This window comes from Empidonax traillii, unplaced genomic scaffold (genome assembly GCF_003031625.1).
Source record: "Empidonax traillii isolate 1590-97213 ecotype Southwest subspecies unplaced genomic scaffold, ASM303162v1 scaffold443:size705114, whole genome shotgun sequence".
NCBI classification, from domain to species: domain Eukaryota; kingdom Metazoa; phylum Chordata; class Aves; order Passeriformes; family Tyrannidae; genus Empidonax; species Empidonax traillii.
This window is the reverse complement of record NW_020955636.1, coordinates 59104-76209: the sequence shown is the minus strand read 5'-3', so window position 1 is coordinate 76209 and position 17106 is coordinate 59104. Positions and strand designations below refer to the sequence as shown.

Sequence of the window (17106 nt, the reverse complement as noted above, 5' to 3'; positions counted from 1 at the left end):
TTGCTGGAGTGTTTGTAGCAGGTTTCTGTGGGTAGGTTTTAATAGTGGGAGGGGGTTACAGGGTGGCTTCTGTTAGAAGCTGCTACAAGCTTCCCCTGTCTGGTAGAGCCAATGCCAGCTGGCTCCAGGATGGACTTCCTGCTGCTGGCCAAGGCCAAGTCAATCAGGAGTAATGGTAACACCTCTGTGCTACCATATTTAAGAACAGAAAGGTATTGCACAGAAAGAATTCCAGCCAGGGAAAAGCAGAGTGAGGACATGGGAACAAGGTAGACACCAAAGTCAGTGCAGAAGGAGGGCAGGAGGTGCTCCAGGCACCGGAGCTGAGGCCCTGCAGCCCATGGAGGACCATCAGGGTGCAGAGACCCACTTGCAGCCCATGGAGGAGCCCATGCTGGAGCAGGTGGATGCATGAGGGAGGCTGTGACCCCATGGGAGGCCCGATATGGAGCAGGGTACTGCCAGAGACCTGTGGCCCATGGAGAGGAAGCCCAACTGGAGCAGGTTTTTCTCAGGTAAGACTTGAGGTCCCTGTGGCAGCCCCATGCTGGTACAGCTCATTCCTGAAGGACTGCATCCCATGGAGGAGTGACCCATTGGACAGCAGTTTGGGAAGAACTGCTGCCCGAGGGATTGAGTCACGCTGGAGAGATCCATCAAGGACTGTCTCCCGTGGGAGTGACCTCACGGGAGCAGGGGAAGGACTCCTCTCCTGAGCAGCAGCAGAAACACAACCCCCATTCCCTGTCCCCCTTTACTGCTGGGGGGGAGGAGGGAGAACATGGAAGGAAGGAGGGGTGGGAGGGAGGTGTTTATAAGATTATTTTATTTCTCACTCTTTGGGTCTTATCCTATTAGTAATAAATTTAAGTACTATCCCCACTTTGAGTCTGTTTTGCCCAGGAAGGTAATCAGTAACTGACCTCTCCCAGTTGCTATCTCAACTCATGAATCCTTAGCTGTTTTTTTTTATTCTCCTCTGTCCTGTTACAAAGGGAGAGTGAGAGAGTGGCTTTAGTGGGTCCCTGGCATGCAGGGTCAACCTGCTACAGTGTTGTCTCAGTGAAACCAAAAATTACTTGTATGCTATATTCGTTTGGCTAATCCTGTGCTTTAGATAATGCACAGCTTGGCTCCATATGTGACCCACTCCCAGGGCAAAGGAATGTGTTTCAGAGAGCAGAAATTATTTTATGTCATGGCCATTGATCCTTTGCATTCTGCAGTTGTTCCCTGAGGATCTCCACGAGAATAAGTGCTCCATCTTTATCTGTCTCAAAGATCTTTGAGAGGCCGAAAACTTGATTGTACTGTTCACAGTACCACTTCAAAACCAGACCAGAGAGCATCCTCCAGATTAGCATGGAAAATCACACAGTCCAGGCAAGGGTGGTGGTGGCTCCTGACAACCACAGTGGCTCCAGCAGGGTCCTTAGAAGAATGCTTAAAATGCTCCATCTACCTGCAAACAATCATGACAAAGGCTTTAAGAAACGCGGCTCTGGAGCAAGAAGGACCACATGCAATAACATCTGCATGAATATCAGAGGCTTCATTCCCTCAGAGACCCTAGACTTGTAGATACATCTGCTTGTGCCTGGTCACTCCTTTCTCCTCACTTCACACATAACCTCCCTCCTTTTTTTTTTTATCCCATCTGCCGGCATCAGAGCAAATCTCCTTTTGTATGGAGAGCAGCTGCCCCTTCCCTACCACTCACCCATCAGCCACAATATCTTTTCCATCCTAAATGATTCCATGATTCTATATAGCTGTTCTTTCACTAGCAACTGAAGGCTAGTATCAGAGTAATGGTTTTCCCCATGAAGTCCCTACCTGCTCTCCCACTCACAGTTTCCCTGTGAAACATCATTCTTAGCATCCTGTACTTGGCTTGCCTAAAGGCTGCCGCTCTTTAACTACAAGACATGCTTCTAGCATTCCTGGGAAGCAAATTACAATCATGCTGGCAGCTGCCCTCTGCCCCTGTCTATTGAAATAGCTCAAGATGATGCCAGCAGGCCCTGGACTGCATTAGGAAGAGGGTCACCAGAAGGTCGAGGGAGGTGATTATTTCCATCTGTTCAGCACTTGTAGACAGACACATCAGGGTGCTGGGTCCAGTTTTGAGCTTCCCAGTACAACATAGACAGGAACTTTCTGCAGTAAGTCAGTGAAGGGCCATGAAGATGATGAAGAGACTGGTGCATCTGACATCTGAGGAGAGGTTGAGAGAGCTGGGATTGTTCAGCCTGGAAAAGAGAAGGGTCAGGGGTATCTGACCTTTGTATATGAATACCCAGTGGGGTGACTAGAGAAGATGAAGTCAGACTCTAAGTGGTGTCCAATTAAAGGACAAGAGACAATTGGCATAAATGGAAATACAAGAAATACCATTTCAACATTAAAAAAATCCCAGACTACTTTACTAAAAGGGTGACCACCCAGATGGGTTGTGGAGTCTCCATCCTTGGGTATACTCAAAATCCAGTCCTAAGCAGCCTGCACTAGCTGTCTGTGCTCTGACCAGGCATCAGACTAGACAATTCCCAGAGGTGCCTGCCTCTCACCATTCTGTGATCCTCGTTGCTGATTCACATGACCTGTGGTTAAGCCCACTATCCTTATCCTCAACCATCTTGATGAAATGGTGTTTTGCACTCCAGGGCGAAGGAACAAATTAGCTCTTCTAAAGCAGATACTCAAGAGATACCTGAGCAGCTGACAAATGCACACCTGATATGGAAGTAGATGAGGAAAAATCCATAGGGTGTTAAATCCAGACAAGGCATGTGGGATTCCTCCCATCTAACTCTGGACATTTGCAGTGTAACCATTTATGCCTGAGTTATGCATCTCCCTTCTGAATCAGAGTCCCTTTTGGCTCCCTTTTGAATCAATACAGAGAAATAGGCATTTCCAAAAAGTGATTCATGTGACCTATTTCACATGAGATGAATCATGGCCAAGAACTACCTTTCTCTGATGACTATTATGAAGAGAGAGAGATGTGAAGAGGTCAAGTTTGGAATTCTACACTGTATACATCTTATGGCATTTAGGATGATTCCCACCTCTGATACTTGTGCAGAAGTCTATCTGCTACTGCCTCGAGTAAATTTTTACACACCATAAAATGCAGTCAAATTTGATGAATGTCTCTTCAACTACAAAGAGGACTAAACAAATAGACAACTGAAAAGGACAGGCAGAGCACTGAAGATTAAAAGTTCATACAAACAACCTAAGGGCTGGATGAAATCCTATTTTATTATTCCAAGAGTGAGTCTGTTAGGGGTACAGATCAAGGGCACTTTTTAAGTAAAGATGGGACTTTTTAAGTAAAGATGGGACTTCATCTGGTGCATTGGACCAAAGTCAAGGGCCCTAAACCCAACCCTACATATTCCTTGTGTGGCTGGGCTCCTCAGAGTCCAGGAGAATCTAGAGAACTATCACTTGATCAGTCCATGCTACTGTCTCTGGGGTGAACAGAAGAGAGTTGTGGACAAGGCAGTTTGGGAAGGATATATCTTAGGTCATTCCTTGCAACTGTTATTCTATATTTCTTTGCATACATCCATCAACAGGATCTTATCAGGGCAGATCTTTGCCTCATCACACTGTTGATTGAACTTCCTTACGTATAAACTATCCTTGGCCTGAAAGGACAAGCAGCGGTGACATGCCCTGTGCTGGGTCAAGTGCTTGAAGGGCACTGCAAGAATACACAACCTGTCTTGTCCTGCCTTTTGAAATATGATGAGGCAACACAGCATAAAACTGTTTTCCCTTTTTGCACTGTCTGGCATGCATCTAGACAGCATCTGGACAGAAGACTGATCAAACTTGGCAGAGGTGGTTTGGCTATGCAGAATGATGCCTGCACACACCGTAGGAAGCCAGACTGCATAAACACACAATGGTGGTATCGGTGCTGGGGCACAGTGTAGTCCTGGGTGCCTTAGACAGTCAGTCTAGGAGCTTGACCTTGATGTTGTTCCAATGTAATGTTCTGTGAAAAGGCACTATGGCTCCAGATTTCATCAGACAAGTAATCTTTTGGCAAAATGCTTAGCCCCGGGATTTTTCAAGGGAAGCCACAATCTTAGAGAGCTGCATCATTTTGGGATGTTAACAGTGTAGAAAAACAAAGGATTCAGAAAGAGTATATAAAGTCAACCACTAGAAAAATAACATACCAAATATGAATGAAAATATCAAATCAGGTACATCAAATCCCAAACTAGTTCCTGGTACAAAAGAACTTGTGACCTCTGATTTCTCAGTATTTCGATAAAGACAATAATGCTTTTGTTTTTCTGAAGTGCTCAGAGATGTTACACAATTATATAAGATTTAGGTGTTATTAAGTATTAGATATTAGCTGTTGTCCTATAAAATGTACTATGCAAACAAGGTGGAAACTGCCATGGGATGCAGGGAGAAGGTTGATATTTAAATATAATTTTACATCTTTCCAGTGTAAAATTCCATCATTAAAAAATCATACAGTGTTTCTGTCCTATGTTATTATAGTGGTGAGAGGAAAGTGACTTACAAAATGCTTGATGCTGGCCCTTATTTAAAACTCAGTAACTTCACCAATTTGGTATTGCCCTTTCAACATATGAAAATATATCTTCATGTTTTCTTCCAGCAGAGGTGAGTGAACACCAAGACGGGGCCTTTCTTTCTCTACTGCACACGTGTCCACCTTTGCATGATCTCCACCATTTCTTGCACTGGCATGATTCCATCTAGGTCAAGAGTGGTCCAGCTGCAGAGGTTTCTACCCCCAACTTTGACAAAATTGAAGTGCAAGGGAAAACTATTTTGGTGACATCACATTCATCCTCAGTAAGATGAATTTCAGACCCTAGCATTAGTGTAAGTTTAGCCTTTCTCCCCTGGAGGCAATCAAGGACTTGTTCAGGAGGGGAACTGCAGGCAGAGTACATCTGGCAGTGTCCTAGGGAACTCTACAAAGCCTCTTGCCAAGTACTTAGGATCTGATCTGTGGACACGCCCTTGTTCAGAAGTGTGCATTTGCATGCCATTAATGTCCTACCACCTTTAGTACTTTAGCTGTCTTCTGAACTGGGACTTCCTCCTGTGGTATATGCCTTCATCTCATAATTCCTCCTTATGCATTTACACCTAACTCAAATAACGGCTCCAGTCTGGGCTTGTGAGAGGAGGGAGCAACAATGATCAAAGCAGCAGAAAAAGTTTTCAAAGTGCTGTTGGGAAATCATGTGCTGTTTTTCTATTCTTTGTATAAATTTTCCTGCTTTTTCCATTTCAGGGCTACTTGAGCCAAGGGCAAATTGCCTATTCACCATTGCCTAACAACGTATTTTTTTCCGATGATGACTGCTTACAGTAAGAACACAAGCCTTAAATGTGAGAAGTTGGTCATCAGAGCTTCCATGCAGTTTCAAAAGAAGAGCTACACTAATTCACAACAGTCCCTGGGACTTCACTTTGCTAGTCAAATGGGTAAATAGCTTTCAAAATATGCATGATTGCACAGCTGAAAATCTTAAAAACTGGCATTGCATGAAAAAGCATTGCCTGGCTGCATGGGATTCATCACACCAGTCCAAGATGTCTTCAGTGCAGGCATCAGCCTCCGAACTAACCATGCCTTCTTAGTCAGTGTTAAGATACCATTTCTCTTTGCTACTTCATCTCTCTGATTAATGATGAGATAAACCTGAAGGTTCCTCCTGAAGACACTTACTTCTTTCAGTAAACTATTAAAGGAAGCTTAGGTGATCAGCTTAGATATAGGCATGCAAAATGGATGGATGAATCCCACATGTTTTATCTGCAGATAATAGCTCTCTGTAGACCCTCTTTATTCAGTATTTCTGTTACGACCAGAAAGCCCCTAAAAACCCCCACATTTCAGAGGAAAAACATATTTGTATTGATTAGGAATACAAAGGAACATATTCACTAGAAGTACTTCAGTTACACTGAGGAGCTTTACCAAACTGCTGTCACAGCTGCCCTGATATTTGGCTTACTTAAAACCAGATCACAGAGGGTAAACGTACCAGACAGAGGAACCCCCTGTTAAATTAGCAAGATCTAGAAAAGGACAGAAGATGCCCTTGCAAGCCAAACCCTAATATAAAGCTAAAACACTTTGCCTCACATCAAAATCCAGTAATGCACCATAACATTCAACCTTTTGTTATATTTTGTTGGCAATATTTTGTTTAAAAAAAAACAAAACGTGGAAGATTATCTGTGTCAATGAGCAGACCTTTTCATTTTAACCATCTATACACTGCATGGTGATGTCAGCCTAGAGGCTTTGGTATTTCTATTGGCATGTCAGCAGCAGTCCCATGAGATCTTGGTTTTGCTGTTGGCATTAACTTAAGGAGTTGTCACTGCCATTTCACCACTTCAGTCTCCCACTTCCTCCTCTTTGCTGATGGCCTCCTCGGTGATGCCACTGCCGGGAATCAGAACTGATTTTCTCCTTCTGGGGGAGTGTTATTTTTTGGCCAGTGTGAGGCTTAGTCCTGCAAACACTTGTTCCGGCAATAGGAGTTGCCCAAGGAGAGGTGTGAGGCCAGGTACAAGGCACCAGAGAAGGGAGAAGAGGGAACTTTTAAAGTTAGCTTCACTGACAAAGCCAGAGTTTCCTGATATTATGTCCCCTACGGACCTCATGCTGCATAAAATGAAAGGGAAACTTAAATCAATTAAGCCTATGTATTAATTGTGGAAATCCTTACCTGGTTCTACATTTCCTTCAAGAGCACTGGGTTTTAATTTTTCATTTGAAAGGATAGTTAATTTTCGCTTAAACATTTTTTCCCTTTCTTTTGCATTTTGGTGATAATTCACTCTTCATTTTAGAGTTACTTTCAAAACGTAGCTTCCCACTTATTGTAAGATATAACACAAAATGAAAATCCCTTCAACATTCAAATAAAAGTGACTTGGAAACTGAAGAAGAAAGCTTTCAGAAGACAGACTTCAATAGCCTTAATGTTTGTTTAAAATATATGCCTTGCACTTAATTTTGACTTCTATAATTTACCTCACTTAAGTCACAGTCCTCAAAGATTTATGAATTCACAGGGAGTTTGCACAGTGCATGAAGTTCAACATGGGGATAAATTTGCAGGATTAAAGGCAGCTATACTCAGACCAGGGGCACTGGGGGAATTCAGACTATCACAGCTTTTTTGCAGAAGCCCAGTGTTTGCAGAAGTGCATTGGCTTCATTTTGGGGACATCATGACTTCTGTACCAGCTCAGGCTATGGCTAAATTACTACCAGATCTGTAGACTTTTTTTGGATCAGCTTGCTCTGCATCAAATATAGACACACAACATCACCTTTCTGTTCAGTTATCCAAGTATAGAGAAATATTTCTGTGCTAGCTTTATGCCTTTTTTTTTAAGCTGGCTACAGTACCTTCTGCATCAGAAAATGTTCTGTGACAAAATTACTCCTTAGAATTTTTTTAACACATTTGAATTGACAGAATAAGTTCATAAAGGTTGAGTGTTTTGCATCATGTTGTTGTGCCATTTCTGACTCAGTACATGGCACATCAAGACTATAGTGAGGGTCATGCCAAAATAAGGCCCAAGTTCCTGAGAAGTGATCCCCACCTATCTCCTCAAGAGCCTGGCAGGCTTGCAGACTTATCTTGAGCCATGTTTATATAAGCTGGAGGACTCTAAAAGAGCAGCACAACCACCTCCACACTCGCTGCTTTGCTTGTTCCTGCCTTCACCCCACTGTGAGCACAACTGAGTTGGAAAAAACAAAATAAAGTCTGAAAACAGGTGTTCTTTCCAACAGTTACCTGTTTGATCCCATGGCTCTTGTAAGGACAGGAGCCAAAGACCGGGAGAAAAAGCATAGGATACATGCCCACTGCTTGGTGGGGAAGCCTTGGGAGATCCTTACACAAGCACTGCCTGTAAATGCCTGTGGAGTCACAGCCACTATCACCTTGGCAAAGCAACTTTTCTTATTCTGGGGAACAAATGTGGCGTAAGAAGGTTGTCTCTCTGTCTGGTCATCATCCAGAAGCACAGATCTCAGAAACCCTGGGTGAGCATCCCCAGGTGCCACTGGGTGAGATAAAGCAAATCAAGACAAATGTGAAGAGAGACAACACTCCCTGAGGAGTTCTGACTCAGATGGGGAGGAAAAGAGTTTGCTCATAGCTACTACAGTTATGGTTCAGGGCCCTGTATAAGAGGTGAAATAAGTGGCACAGTTGGGTCATGGGAAGATAACTACAAGCCAGCTTAGCTACAAGCAGAGATAGCCTGTGACAGCCAGTCACATGCAGTAATTGCATGCTTCGCGTGACAGATAGCAGGACAAGAAAGAGCTTGTTAAAACTTAGAGCACAGGCAGTCCTGAAACATATACATGGGATCTTCTCCATTAGCCCAAGCATGCAACAGTATTTTTATGTCAGATTTATGCATTTTTGCCAGGTTTAAGCCTGGCTGCAGGACTGACAATTCACAGTCTGTTATGAAATGCAAGATTCTGGCCTGTGCTGTGAATTCAGTCTGGGTAGATCAGTTAGGCATGTGGAGTCAGAGAAAAGACTATGGCAGCATGAAATCACCCTTCCTTGTGTACAGGAGCAGCATACAGCTGGTGGAAAGCTGCCCCTTTTTGGCTCTGTGCAACATCTATGTGTGCTTCCCCAAGCTTTGGTCTAGCTACCTGCCTGAGCCTTGCCCGTGTGCTGGAATGAGGGTAACCCATTGGTCTGGGAGGCAGTACAGTATCCTGAGGAGGGAGAAGCAGCAGGATGTCACCAGCAGCAGTGTGTGGTGTGTGTGCAAGTGGGCAACCAGAGCTGTAGGAACACGTCCACCCATATGACATTCAGATGCAGCATGTAAGAACGTGGGTGTGCCAGCAGTGATCACGCAGAGCAGCTCTGACATGGAGGTGTGAGATAATGCTGGTGGAAGCAACAGAGGAGGAGAGGAGCGTAAGGTGGAGGAAGGCTGATTGTGTGGCATCCTTCTGTAATTGATCTGCTCCCAGGATCTGTTGTAATCATCAGCATGAGAAGAACTCATCAACATGAGGAGGACAGGTAGCCTTCCATGTCTCCCAACCACCCTCTTGCCTTGGGATCCCACCTGCAGCAGGAGAGCTAGCCTGTGCAAAGTCTCACTCAGCCTCACTCACTACTCTGTCCTATGATATTCCTCACCCTCACAGACTTTTTCAGCCAAGGAGAGAACCATTTCCCTAGAGTATGATGGGTGACATGTCTAACACTTCACACTATCAAGGAGGTCAAAATCACTCTCATATTCCACATAGAGAACGGGAAGGGAGACAGGAAATGAGATGCCCCAAGGCTATGGAATGAATCAGTAGTAGAAACAAAATGAAAATTCAGAACTTCCTGTCTCTTTACTCATCTCCCTGAATGCTGTTGATGATTAAGCTCATAAAAAGTTAGTGCAGTTGATGACCTCTACATCTCCGGTCAGTGATTAGGGCCCCAGCACATTAAATGCGGAAAATAATAAAACAAAGACAATTTCAACAAACTGAGAAAAAAAAATAGAGGGCAAGGAATTTCTTTTGTGGCTAGAACTTAAATGTTGGGTTCCCACAGTTCTTCTTCCAGTGAGGAAGGAAGTTTCTCTAGTTCTACCCCTATGGGTCCACTGAGAGTTGAAATTGGCTTAAGCCATAGGCACAACCAAGAGGCAATGCTTTGGTCACACTTCCTTCCCTCATACAGCTTCTTCCCCTCTCCCTTTTGTCAACACAGCTGCCCAAGCAGGCACATGATGAAGCAGCCCACAAACCTGATCAATAGTAACATTGAAAGTTCTTTTCCTTTCATGGGCTAGCTTTGCTATGTGTCCTGGCTCACTGCACAGCTTTATGAATGTTCATGCTGACACAAGGGATGAGATGCCAGAGAACAGGAATAAATGGCCAGAGAAAGGGAGGCTCAGCACCCCTCTTTCAGGAATGCTGAAACTGCTCAGGCAACTACAGCTGCTCTGTTCCCTCAACTGCTATGAGCACAACCAGCAGGGATGGGTACAACTGTGTCTGAGGGTGATGGAAATAAGTGCAGAGGCCCCCAACTTTCTCCTGCTTTGTTCCCAAATGGATGGAGCTGACTCAGATTTTTTGATGCTTCTTCTCAGTTTGTCATTAGAGAACACTGTGTTGCTCTGTGTGAGGTGACTCCCCACAGAGCTGAAATTGCCTTGCCTTGTGCTTCATTTTCATTATGATTTTTGATGGCTGTCTCACTCTGTCTCCTCAGGGCGCTGGTTTCTCTGTGAGGAAGAGTTAAAACGGACCACTCGTCTTCTTTGCAGTGGTTTTAGATTTGATCTTTTAACCTTTAGACTTTCCAAACTGGGCAAGTATACTGTGCTGGTGAAGAGCATGATGAACATGTGAACAGAGTGGTTTTGGCCGCAGCCAGAGAGGCTTTTTCCTCAAGAAATCAAGCCTTTCATCCTGCTACTTGTGTGGAAAGGAAAACGAAGGTGAGGTGGCATGGCGCTTCACCCTGGGAAGTAGCAGGAAGCTCTCTTGTGGCATTTACTGCTTTATGACTTGGGCTATACTTTTCAGGGGCACAAGAAAAGTATTACATACTGGGTATGGAAAACTTTTGGTTCAGAGTTTGGGCTTGAAAATCTTTCAGCATCCAGAAATACACAGTAACAGTCTCTAAGGTAGTATTAACATTACAGGAGGGGATTGTGGAGTTATAATAGACATGTTCCACAGAAATGTCTTAGTCATACTCAACAACAGTGAAAAAAAGGAAGTATCAGGAGAGGACTAGAAACCGGGACATCACCATGACACTGCATGGTGAACTCATCATGAACAGGATATGGAAATCCACTACCTTGTCTTACAAAAAGAAGGCATTAGATATGGAAATGGTTCAATGAAAGGCAAATACAGAATAGCTTCCATTCATGGTATCACTAAAAAGACCAGAATTTGCCAGCTGGCAAAAACTGAGGGGGAAACACAACACAACAGAAGTCTATAAAAAATTGATATAATGGAGAAATTGAATAGGAAATTATTCCAACACAAGAACCAGCAGGTTTTTTTTCTTCTTTTGCAATTTAGCACATGTTGGTTCAAAGCCAATGAACAAAGATGGTCTCCACGTAACATGCTAGTTTGGCTTTGTAACTCTGAGCCATAGTATACTGTAAGAGCCAGAAGCATGTATGAATCCACAAAGTAAATGGGCAATCTAATGAGAAAAAAAAATCATCAGATAATAAGAACTGCCATGACACCAAATGCTGCTAAAGAACACGCTGAGTTGTAGAGAATCGGCAGGATATCCCAGGGAAATACACTGGATGGTTGAAGTATCCTTGTGATCTTCCTTCGACATTTAGCACTGGCTGCATCTGCAGACAGGATGCTGGGGCAGACAGGCAATGGAGCTGACCTTCCAAGTCTTCTCTTATGCATAAAAAGGATAAGTTAAACAAGCCGTGTAATGCAAACCAGGCTGATGATAATGAACCTTTGTGGAAATCCACTTTTCAAAACCTACTGCGTCTCTAGACCTGATTGTACTCCTGTGTGCATGCACTGAGGTGGACCCAGTGTCAAACTCACTTGAAATAATTTGCCTTTCTCCAACTATAGGTTGCTGCATAGAGAAAAACAATTTCCTGGCCTAGGCTGGAGTTTCCTTTCTTTGTATCTACACTTTAAGTGAAAATGAAGTACACCATTAAACTGTTATGGTAATTCATCCTTACACTTTCTGCTCAACAGGTTTGCTTTGTTTCAAAAGTATGTTTCTGTGATAGTTATAGCTATGTATATGTAATTTTGTGGTTAAAGTAAAAGAGACAGGAAAACCTTGGTTCCCACAGGAAATGTAACTCGACCTCTTGCAAGCAGGTAACATTTTTGCCATATCAGTGTGATAAAGAACCTCAGTGAGAAACAAACCCTGCCAAGATTTACACCTGCGTGCAAATACCCAATGTATCTAGCTTGAAAGTGGTTAATGAGATTTTTCCATGATTCAGATTCTGCTGGAGGATTCTTCCGGGTGGGGCTGGGGCCTGAGACAGTCGTGTCAGTAAAAGATGTGATAAAACACCATGACAGTTGGGTCTGGTTCTGAGGGCTAGGATTTGACTCTCTTGCAGCAGAGGTCTCCGATGAGGCAGAAATATTTTTGCTGTAGGCCTGAGGTCTCGGGGCAGGGAGAAACTGACATTTTGCTGGTCATCTCACGGGGGATGGGAAGGGAAAATACCCCTACCCCATGGTCAATACCGGCCGTGACAGACCAACGCTGACCGTGCAGTCCCCCAGAGGCGCGGGGGATGCGGCAGGACCCCTTCCTTGCCCTCGCCGCGGGGCAGAAGGCAGCGTGGGCTGCCCGCAGCAGCCGGCCAGTGGCGCAGCCCCACGGCCCTGCCGCAGACACGCGTGGGGCTCCCCGCCGGCAGGGCCCAGGCACTGCTGGGGCGGGGAAGGGGCCGCCCTCGGTCGCCCCTGCCCCGCGGCGCTATTGTTGGGCGGCGGGGCGGGCAGGGCTGCGGGGCCGGTTCTCTTCCCTCCCGCGCTCCCTCCCTTCGTCTCTCTCTCTCTCTCTCTCCCTCTCCCCGCGAGTTTACCCAGCAGTGCTCTGGTGCAGGCGCGTTTCCGCCGGTTTTTCCTGTTGGAGAAGGGAAGGGGGAGCTGTTTTCTCTCTCTCTCTTCGCTCCCAGTATATTTTGTATCCCTTTTCTCCTCCTCCTTCTCCTCCTCCTCCTCCTCCTCCTCCTCCCCGGCTATCTTTGTCTGGCTCGCAACACCCCGCTCCAGCCCCGCGCCCCTGCCCCGCCGCCGCCGGGACGCGCAGCCCCTGCCCGCCGGTGCCCGGCACCGTTGGATGCGAGGGCAGCGCCGCGGGAAGGGCCGGGAGGCGACAGGGGCTCCGCCGCGCCGCTGGGCGTGAGCCGCCCCCCCATGCGAGAGCGGGGCCGCGGCTGCCACTGCCGGCTCCCGGTGTGAGCGCCGCCGGCCAGGCTGGGCCGAGCCGAGCCGTGCCGTGCCGTGCCGTGCCATGCCCGGGCGCGGGGCGCATCGTGAGGCTGCCAGAGGCTGCCGGCCCCGGCGCCGCTCCTGCCGCCGCCGCCGCGACATGGTGTGAGCCCGCTGCCGCCGGGGACGCGCGGGCACCCACCAACCCACCCACTCACCCACCGACCGGCCCGCAAGGATCCTCGGGGGGATCCAGCCCCGCAGTGCAACGCGGGAAGACAGACGGACAGACGGACAAACCGCAACACCCCCTCTCCTTCCTCCTTCCCTTCCTTCACCTCCCTCTCCCCCCCTCCTCCTCCCACCATCCATCTATCTATCCATCATCCCCCCCGCCAACCCCTCCCAATGCTGAAGAGTTTCAACCCGGCGGGGCTGGAGTGAAGAAGGGAAGGGCGGAAGGGAGGAGAGGAGAACAGCGGAGCGGAGCTTCGCGCAATTCACAGCTGCTCCAGGGAGGGGGGAGCGGCCTCGCTATTATTTAACAGAGAAGAAAAAAAATACTAAGAAAAAAAAAAAAAGGAGACGGGAAAATGGCGAACGATTCTCCTGCAAAAAGTCTGGTGGATATCGACCTTTCCTCCTTGCGGGTGAGTGCCGGTGCTGGGGGCCGGGGCGGGGGCCTCCCGGGGCCGGCGCGCCCCTTGCCGGGGCTGCCGGTCCGGCGGGGGTGGGAGCGGCCGGGCCGGGCCCGGGGCCGGTGCCGGGGCACGGGGGGCCCGCGGCCGCGTGGGGGGAGCCCTCCGGCGGGGGCGGGCGGGGGGAGCTCGGCCCTGGGCTGCTTTTCCTTTGTTTGCATGTATTGGCATGTGCGTGGAAAAGCAGGGCGCAACAGCTGCACGCCGCCAGCAGCCGGGCTCGCTGGTTGGGCTCTGCCAGCAGCCATCGCCTCACAAAAATGCAATAACCCCGCTTCTCTTCTCCCCCTTCTCCCCTCCCCCCTTGCCCCCTTTGCCCCTTCCTCCTCCTAGGATCCCGCTGGGATTTTTGAGCTCGTGGAAGTGGTTGGCAATGGCACGTATGGGCAAGTCTACAAGGTTTGTGCAGAATTTTTTCTCCTCTTATTGTTGCCAATTTTCCAGAGGGGTACCCGGTGCCTGCGCCGGGCTGAGCACACGGCTGCAGGCGAGCCACCCGCTGAGGCAAACGGAACAGTCAGGGGTGGTAAAAGTGTTGTCCTTGTCATTGTTGCTGGCCGTGACAAGTTTGTCAGCCTCTTGCCTTCTGCTTTTTGCAGAGGGGCACAAATTACTCTCCTAAGTACCCATCCTGAAATGGTGAAATAGCCCTTTATTGTCCTTATTCTACCCTGTGCTCCCTCTAGAGAAATGACCGAACCAAGTGGACCCTGTCAGAATGTGGCCGGGTTATACAAATAGGTCTACGGCTTATTCACATTTGCTGCTGGAAATCCTCATGGAAGTTTGTGCTGCTGCTGCTCGTGCTGCAGTGACTTTAGACAAAGACATTGGCCTTAATAAAAACTGTCACCCGGTTTCCTTGTTGGAAACCCTTCAAAGTGCTGAAGCTGTAGAGTTGGGGGCGGGTGCGTCCGATCCCACTGGGCTGTGCTGTGATGGGGGGTGCAGAGTGACAGTAATAAGTGATTGAAGCAGGGAAGCTTATTTTGTGAAAACCAGAATTCCCAGAATAACCTGTTTGACAAGTGTATGACTTTAGAAAATAGAAATCGGACAGTGCCCATGTGGGTGTGAAACTAGCCTACTTTTTTTTTTTTTATTTCTTTTTTCCGCTTTAGTGTGCAGTCAGTGGAACAAGCAAATCTTGAGATTGCATGACTTTGCAGTGAGTGTTAGCTACCAGGATGACTAATTATTCACACCGACTTAATACTTGGCTAAAGACTGAAGGCTCTAGTCTTAAACTGTAAAAATGCAAGATACATTTGGAGAGGGAAGGAGAGATAACTGAAAGTAGCTGAGGATGCCTTGGCTGCGTCGGGGTTTTTTGTTGGTTTTTGTTGTTGTTGGATTTTTTGTTTTGGTTTGGGTTTTGTGCTTATAAATAAGGCAGTGTAATTGGTGCCCCTTCTGCAAATGAAACGCATGTCAGTATGTTTTGAGGGCGTGAACCTCAGCCTTCCTAATGGAGAAGTAGTCTGCCTGCTCAGTGTGTGAGTTGCATTTTAAGACTTGAGGTGGAATAACCAGGCTGCTGCTGTTGGCATAAAGATGGAAAAAAGGATGTGGCTCAAAAAGTCAGAGGAGAGGGGGGAGATGAGTAAGAAGCTGCACTTTGACACAACCATGACCATTTAATTTTTTTCTGACATTTTTTGTCTGATAATTGAAATGACACGATTTAATTTTTTTCTGTAATCCTTTTGCTCCCAGAGCTTGCATGAGCTGAGCCCTTCTTAAAAAAAAAAAAAAAAAAAAAAAAAAAAAAAAAAAAAAGAAGTAGGGCGTGAATGTGTGACTTGAAACTCTCCGGTTAATTATTGCAGTTTGGTACATTGTTTCTCGGCTGGCTTGTTAATGCTTTGAGTTAATGAGCAAAGTTTTCCGTGGTTTAACAGTCTTGACAATAGAAATTTTAAATTTATTTTTTCTTAGGTATGCTAGAACTCTTCCAGAATAGTTAGCATTAGAAATTAAACTCAGCACATGCATTTGGAAGAGCTGAATGAAGACCTGATGTCTAAGGGCATTGCATCGGTGTCACTGATAACAGGGGGAGCAACAGGCACTCTCCTTGCTTGCTATAGAGTCTGCCAGACAGTAGTGGATTGACAGTTGTTTAAGTTTGGGTTGGCACTGCTGCTTCTTCTTAGGCATTTGCCCACATTTATATACATAGACCGATAATGTGGACACCTAACAGAGCTTTACATAAACAAAAAATACTAAACCAAAAGACTTCCTTGCTGTGATAAACATCCTTTGCAGGGCTAAGGGTTGGACTCAATGATCCTTATGGGTCCCTTCCAACTCAGCATATTCTCTGATTCTGTGATCTTTCTTCTTAAAATAATGAAGTTATGTAAAGAAAAAAAAAATGTTGTAATAGTATTTAACTTTTCTTGGCCACTTTTTTGTTATGAAAAATCTTTCAGGGACACCCAAAGGTGAAACTGTGTGTGTACATTTTGAGGGCTTTCGTAGGAACTGCATAAGCAAGGGAAAAATGTGGTTACGCTGTGTTTGCTTGTTGCTTTCCGCCTTCCTCCTTCCCGGCAACCACTTCTTGAAATCCCTCTTCCTGGATGGTTTTATTTCCCTTTTAAGCGGTCTGCCACCCCGAGGGACTGGGGGGTGGGGTGTAGGTTGCCTTTGAGGAGCCGTGCTCCGAGATGTAGTTTGATGTACTTCCACATTCGAGTATAGGCATCAGCGATGATGTCACCCGGGAGCGGGATTGGCTGGCTACCTGCCACTGCGGGGAGGACACGGAGGGAGCGGGAGAGGGCATGACGTTATCTCTTTGTCTAGCTCATACACCCCGGCGATGATGCCGAAGGTCGTTTGCCTTGCTGGGGAGTCTGCTTTCCAGCAGTGGTGGGAAGGGGACTGTGCCGACCTGTTGAAAAGCAGAAAACAGCCCTGTTTTTCTCCTCTTTGCCTTAACTGAGCTTACTATCTCTCTAGCAAGTGATAGTTCTGTAGCTAGTTCTACCTTAGCTTTTTATTTAGCTGTATAGATATATAAACAAGCAGGAAATGTGAGGGCAGCACTTGGATATTTGGCACCTAAATGCAAGTGGAGTTACTCCCTGTCACAGAGCAGTGTGGACCCTCCTGGGATTTTATGCCATTAAATGGGTTGGCTTATGTGAAGTGTACTGTGGGCCTGAGACCCTGGCAGTGAGGTATTAAAAATACTAAGTTTTATTCTGCTGTGCTTAAATTGGGATAATGACTTTAAACTGAAAGAGGACAGGTTTAGATTAGATATTGGTAAGAAATTCTTTGCTGTGGAGGTGGTGAAGCACTGGAACAGGTTGCCCAGAGAAGTTGTAGAATTTGTAGGCCCCATGCCTACAAATGCTCAAGGCCAGGTTGTGA

The 17106-nt window shown here is 46.5% G+C and overlaps 1 protein-coding gene and 1 long non-coding RNA gene across 2 annotated transcripts; one reads left to right on the top strand and one right to left on the bottom strand.

The window, feature by feature from the left end:
• Positions 1–803: 803 nt before the first annotated feature.
• On the bottom strand, positions 804–12785 carry LOC114062890. The gene is made up of 3 exons (XR_003572469.1): positions 12673–12785; positions 2051–2252; positions 804–1462 (listed from the first exon to the last, which is right to left on the bottom strand). It is a non-coding gene; the product is annotated as an uncharacterized LOC114062890 (long non-coding RNA).
• Positions 12786–13572: 787 nt separating this feature from the next.
• MAP4K4 (mitogen-activated protein kinase kinase kinase kinase 4) lies at positions 13573–15119 on the top strand. The gene is made up of 2 exons (XM_027894821.1): positions 13573–13671; positions 14053–15119. The coding sequence occupies exons 1-2, from the start codon at positions 13615–13617 to the stop codon at positions 14365–14367; spliced, it is 372 nt and encodes a 123-aa protein (XP_027750622.1). The 5' UTR covers positions 13573–13614; the 3' UTR covers positions 14368–15119.
• Positions 15120–17106: the final 1987 nt, after the last annotated feature.